Raw genomic sequence first — 6,000 nt, 5'->3', positions numbered from 1 at the left:
CTGTTTATTGGCCTGCCGCTGGCCCTGAAAAGCCAAACCCCTAGTTAATTCCCCAGGGGACTAAGCAGAGGGTAGTAGGGTGGAGTGGCTGCCCACTGAGCCCAAGGGGGAGGTGCCCCTCCCCAAGCCCTATAGGCTTCCAAATAGCATAAATTAAACTGTACACTCAGCCTATTTAATGGGACTTCTGCATCTTTTCACACATTTCTTTGAAGTTTATGCTAAACTGGTCAAATCCAGCTTCATGCATGCATTCAGGCTGTCTTCTGTCAATCTTACAGCAGGGGGCTGGGGATGTGGGGGTACAGGAGGGTCTCAGGGCAGGGGGTTGGGTTGTGTGGGAGGTGCAGGAGGCAGGGCACTGGGGGTGGGAAGCAGAGTATGTGGCCGGGGGGGGGGGGGGCTGGATTACCTTACCTGGGCTGCTGCACCCGGGCAGCAATGGCTGGACAAGGGGTCAGGCCAGGATTGCTGCAGCTGGATCACCACCTCACCCCCTCCTACCTGTGCCACAGCAGAAGGGGAGGACAGCCGCCAGCCCTTCCTGTGGCCAGATGGGGGCTGGACCGCAAGGCCTGCCCCAGGACAGGACGCTGCAGCCAGATGAGGGCTGGGCCCCAGTTGAGGCCTTGTTGGCCAGGCTGCCACAGAAGCAGCTGCATCACAGCCCTGGCTCCAGCTCCAGCACACAGGGCAGCCAAATATGGTCATAAAAGCCATATTTGGTGCCCTACTTAGCCATATTTGGCTTGCAAGTCATAGGCTGCCAACCCCTGCCTTAGCCCATGCGCAGGAAACTGAACACTTTAAGTGAAGAAAATACAATAGTAGAGCTCCCCCCACCCCAGCAAGAATAGCTTAATTAAGTTCAGACAGGAATTACACTGCATCTAATCTTTAGTCTGTTTCTGCTGTATATCAATAGCCTATCCCGTGATCTACAGGTGAATGCAATGATCAGAGCAACCTTCTTCACTTAGCAGTATTTCATGTTGGGAGGGTGGGAGCATAAGGATGGAGAGAAGCAAATGAACAGTTTCTCACCTCTAGCGGGGACAATAGTTATACTTGGAAAACTTCAGCAAGGGAAGGGCCAAGATCACTACTGTAACTTACATGCTGTGAGTGATGGCAGAATAAAGACTCTGCTAATGATATTGGAGAAAGCTGTACAGACCACAAATAATGTAACAAGGTTTTTTATTCAGACTATACAAACAGGGCACTAATAACACTGGCTTGATGTTGGGACCAGTATTACGAAAGGAGTGGAGTAAGAAAATAAAAAGGCACTAGTCTTAAAAAGACACTCCATCTATTCTAAGAATAAAATTCATTTAATACTGTTAATGTTATAGCACAAAAAATAAAACAAGCTATGATCCCCAAAACACAGTGAAGGCTGTCTCTACACTACAAAGAAAAGTCAGAAAAAGATACGCAAATTTTCCTGCTTTTCGTCCGAAGAGGCTTTTCTGACGTTTAGCCTGTCTACACGGGGCCAAACGTCAGAAAAAAACCTGTTTTGGAACATCCCTTCTTCCTCATAGAACGAGGTTTACAGGGATGTTGAAAAAACCACGTCTGCTTTTCCGAATTTTTTTTCGGAAACATGTTCCTTGGATGCAGCAGAGCTTTTCCAGGATACCAGAGATATCCCGGAAAAGCTCTGTAGTCTAGATGTACCCTCAAAAGAAGGACACCTTTCTTGCTGCAAAAAATTTCTTCTCTCAGAACATGTTTTCTTTTAAAATACAAGTACACAGAAAATTACAACTATACAGGAACACATCTACTGGTCCCAAAAGGCCATCTTTTTAGGCAGGTCTCACTTTTTCAATTGCACAGAGATGCTTCTAAACTTTACTATAAACAAAAAGCCCACATTCCCAGGATGTTAATATAAAAAGTTAGATTACAGGCACATGAAATGGCACAAAATACATTTTTCCCTTTACAAAAAATATGTTCAGAGCCCCAACCCAAACAGAATATATTCCCTTTATTCCTGCCTGATTTGTAAACAATTGAGTTAGTGCTTGTCCAGTGATGCAGACAGATTAGATCAGTTTTCATTTTAACTTTTCATACTGGTCAGAGGTTTCAATGTATATATGTGTACACAATAGAAAAAAAGTCGAGCAGTAAACTTTTGATTGCTTTAACAACCGAAACAATTGCTAATTTGAACCCAGACATCTACAAAAAATTAAATGACACACATGATCCACTTAATGGTGCATAGATTGAAGCCATAACATGATAAAGTGTTATGGCTCATTTTAAATATATTTTATACTCTCAAGTGTCAGCAACACTGACAGTTATCGATCATCTAGGAATTTTTGAAAACGTTCTCTAAAGCAACAGAAAGCACTGCAAGCAATGAGTGACCTCAAAAAGGAGAAACGCAAATTGATCAAATGCAGTTTCTATATGAAAATACTTATCTCATAATAAAATAAAAGACATATTGATGCAAGTTTACCATCAAGTTCAGGAGGCATTTACTGTTAGACACAGGGAGCCATTTAAGTGGTCCAAAACTAGGTTCACAGTTATTAGGTGTTCTCTGCATTAGAAATCACTATGTAAATGCCGTGCTTTCTTGTACTGACACTAGCTAAGATTTTTGCCAACAGATGGTTTGCTTTTTTGTGGGATCACCAGATTAGTTTAACCCAGAACAGTGCTTACAACGTTCCAGGTACACAGTATAGCCAAAGAAGGACTGCTTTAAAGGAAATCCTTATTTTTGATTAAAAAATAACATTTTCCAAATCATATGTTTATGGATTTTTAAAAGAAAATGAAAAACCCTACACTGACAGCTAGGTTAGGGCCAAAATAAAGAGAACCTTATGGTAGCATGAGTTTAGTGCACTTTTAAGTACAAGATAACTTTCAGTAGTATGAGCTTCATAATAACTTAAGATAGGGTCAGGACACACACATCTACAAGGACACTTACTTTCTAGAGCTGCAGAACTGTTTCCATTGCCCACAGCCAGGCATTCCTATAGCACCATACACTTTTAGTCAATGTTATTCTATTTCACAATATTTTTGGCAGTAAAATGCTTTAAGACGACTTTCAGCCATTTAATAAGCACTACAGAATATTTAATAGGTTAACTGAGCTTAGTGATGTTAAGAAGCGTGTAATTTGTTAATCATGTAGTCAACAAAAATTTTGTGGACTACACCATTAATTGATAAGGGTTTGCATTGCAAGCGCTCAATCCTGGCTCGAGCCAGGTCCCAGCAATTACCCTTGCTGCAGTTGCTGCCAGGACCCAGCATGAGCCAGCCTATCAGACAGCCCGCTAAAAAAATTTACTTGAATAGCCACGCGGGCGGGGGAGGGGATAATAGTGTTAACCGATAAGCACTGCAACTTTTTTTTTTTTCATTCTTCAGTGCCTTCTCTACAAGAATCTCAAGGCACTTCAATATAGTTCAGGGCAACATGTGCTCAGGGCTTAACAGCCCAACATCCTTAAAAGAAGACATGTTCCAACATAAGATGAAAAAAATACTTGTGTGTTAATATTTCAAGTATATTCCTCTAAATGCTGAAAGCAGAGTTTGGATTTCTGCATCTTTTTCTATGCTTGAAGAAATCCTTAATACCTAGTGGATAAGAGTACATCCTGCTATTTAGAGCTGTCAGCTTCTGTAGAGAAGGTACAAATGAAGTCCCCGGGAATATTACAAAGAATAATTTTACACATGTATTTATTTCAAGATGTTTAAATTCACCTTGAGAAGCAGGCAGAAGAGGTCACAAATGTGGGTTCACACAATTTGCTCTGTTTAACTATAACTAAACTTTTAAAGTGGTATGACCCCCCCGGTGTGGATGCTATTATACCAATATAATTTATACAGAGGAACAAGTTGTCAGTATAAGGCACCTTTCTCTCTCTTCTCTCCCTCAAACTGGGTTGCACTAGTAAAACTAACAAACCCTACATCCCTCCCTAAGAACTGTTCTAGTACAAAAGTCTGTAAGACCAGGCTTAAGCGTTTCCCTTTTAAAGCTCTTTTTTACAGTTCTAGTGCTTGCAAGTCATCCAGCAACTTTTATCTCTGTAAGCATCTGCAGAATTGGTTTTATGTATGACAAAATGGGCTATCATTTACCATGTGAACAAAAGTTCTTATAATCGTCTCCACTTAAACACAATTTTCAATGGGTATTTGCTTTCGTCACATAAGCTTTATTTCTAGGTCAACAGCAAGCTCAGAGTTGTATCGCAAAAACAACCTTGTTAAAATAGCTGCTCAAAATGTCCAATTTGTCTTAAAAAAAGACTTTTTGATTATACTATCTTGGGATTGCTCAAATCTAGCTCTTCCCTCCTTCAGCCCCAAATTGCAGTTTTTTCTTGTTGCTCTGTTTGTACAGTGATGCAAAAGTTTCATATTTGATCTGAGAGAGTTAGAACTCTCCTCCTAATGATTAGGCCAGAACATGCTATCCTTGAAAGCCTCAAAAGAAAGATTTTCTTGCTCCTATCTACCTGTGTGGCTTCAAGTCTTCTCCATCTTAAGGGCCAAAATAGTTCTAGAAGCGATGCTACAGCCTGGATGATGCAACTATGGTATGGTCAGTACATGACTTCAGTTGTGTGCATTCCAAATGGGTATAAAAAGAACCATCAAACTGCAGCAAGCTAGAAAAAAAATGGACAGTGCTAGCAGTGTGCCATTAACAGGCACCATCCCCACCTCGAATACCAGAAAAATGAAGCAGCAGTGTAAGCTGGGCAACAGGAATCACTCATTTTCATCTGGGTTTTGAGGGTCAATTATTTTGACGTGCGTGAAAGGGAAGAGCCCTTTTCTGCCATTGACTTCACCTTCCCACTGACCATTTATATTCATTCTTGTAACTTTCACGAGGTCTCCAACCTGCATAATAAAAAACAGTGTTACCACAGTACAGGACTACAGTTGCCAACATAAAGATAATCAAAATGAGGAGAAAGAATACCGCATTAAACATCAGCGAGAAAAATAGCTTTCTATATGACTACTGCATCCTCTCAAGCAGTTAAAATTCATTTGATCATACAATAAAGACTTTTCCTATAATTCTGAAATTCAAACTTGTTTAACTACACTGACCAACTTAAGGTTGGAACCTGTAATAGTGTGAATACTGCATTCCTCTGAAAAAATGGACAGCACATTTAATACTAGTTAGTTTTAAAGAGGTATCGTCCTATGTGTAAGCTAAATATAGTGCTGCACAACTAAAGTAAAAAATAAGCTGCACTTTCCCACAGAGGAGAGATGGACATATTCCTGTATAATTCAGTTAATTTGCCCCATGAGTAAATTTTTTTTTAAAAATGAAAAATGTCTTATTTAGCTGCAAGGGGGGGGGGGGGGAATGTTTCATATTTATGTACACATTACAAAAAACTTGTGGTTATGAAAGAATACTTACTTTGAATTTAATATCCAAATAAGCTACAGTTTTCTATTAGAGAAAAATACATTCTTATTAATAAGAGCTAGAATAAAGATTTTAGCTCTATTCACGGTTTCCACCATTTAAGAATTTAGAGCACGAATAGTGTCAAGACAATTCCTTCCCATTTTGTAATAGGAATGAAGAATGAGAACTAAGGAACTTAATGCTAAACAAACTGGAACTCAGTACAGCCCCACTGATGACAGGATACCCATCTCATTTTTTAAAAGACTCTACCGCCTATAGCTTAGAGCAGTGCATGAAGCAAAATACCCAGAATTTCTACCTCCAACTAGCATCAAGGTAAGTTGACTAATAGTCTTTTTGAAATAGTCTTAATGTTTAAAGATTTAACTGTTAAACATGTTTCCCTTTCCAGTAGTTCTCAAACTTTACCCCCCCCCCCATGTTCCTGTACTGTTCATAATTATATTGCATTAATATGTGAAACTGTAGCAGATGCTTGCTTTAATATTGCTCATATAACAGTTTAGCAGCTCATACAATTCAGTAGT

At 39.8% G+C, this 6,000-nt stretch overlaps 1 protein-coding gene across 2 annotated transcripts in view; it reads right to left on the bottom strand.

Moving 5' to 3' along the window:
- Positions 1 to 1,183: 1,183 nt before the first annotated feature.
- LOC102456320 (crk-like protein) overlaps positions 1,184 to 6,000 on the bottom strand; it is a 75,388-nt gene continuing 70,571 nt past the window's right edge. The window contains exon 3 of one of the 2 annotated variants that reach the window (XM_075915894.2): positions 1,184 to 4,917. In XM_075915894.2, the coding sequence (XP_075772009.1) occupies positions 4,783 to 4,917 (135 nt within the window). In that variant the 3' untranslated portion in view covers positions 1,184 to 4,782. The remainder of the gene's footprint in view (positions 4,918 to 6,000) is intronic. The other variant, XR_012899113.2, reaches the window with a different exon arrangement.

Source organism: Pelodiscus sinensis, chromosome W (genome assembly GCF_052426305.1).
Source record: "Pelodiscus sinensis isolate ZL-2025 chromosome W, ASM5242630v1, whole genome shotgun sequence".
Taxonomy (NCBI): Eukaryota; Metazoa; Chordata; order Testudines; family Trionychidae; genus Pelodiscus; species Pelodiscus sinensis.
The sequence above is the reverse complement of the archived record's forward strand: the minus strand, read 5'-3'. Positions and strand labels throughout refer to the sequence as shown.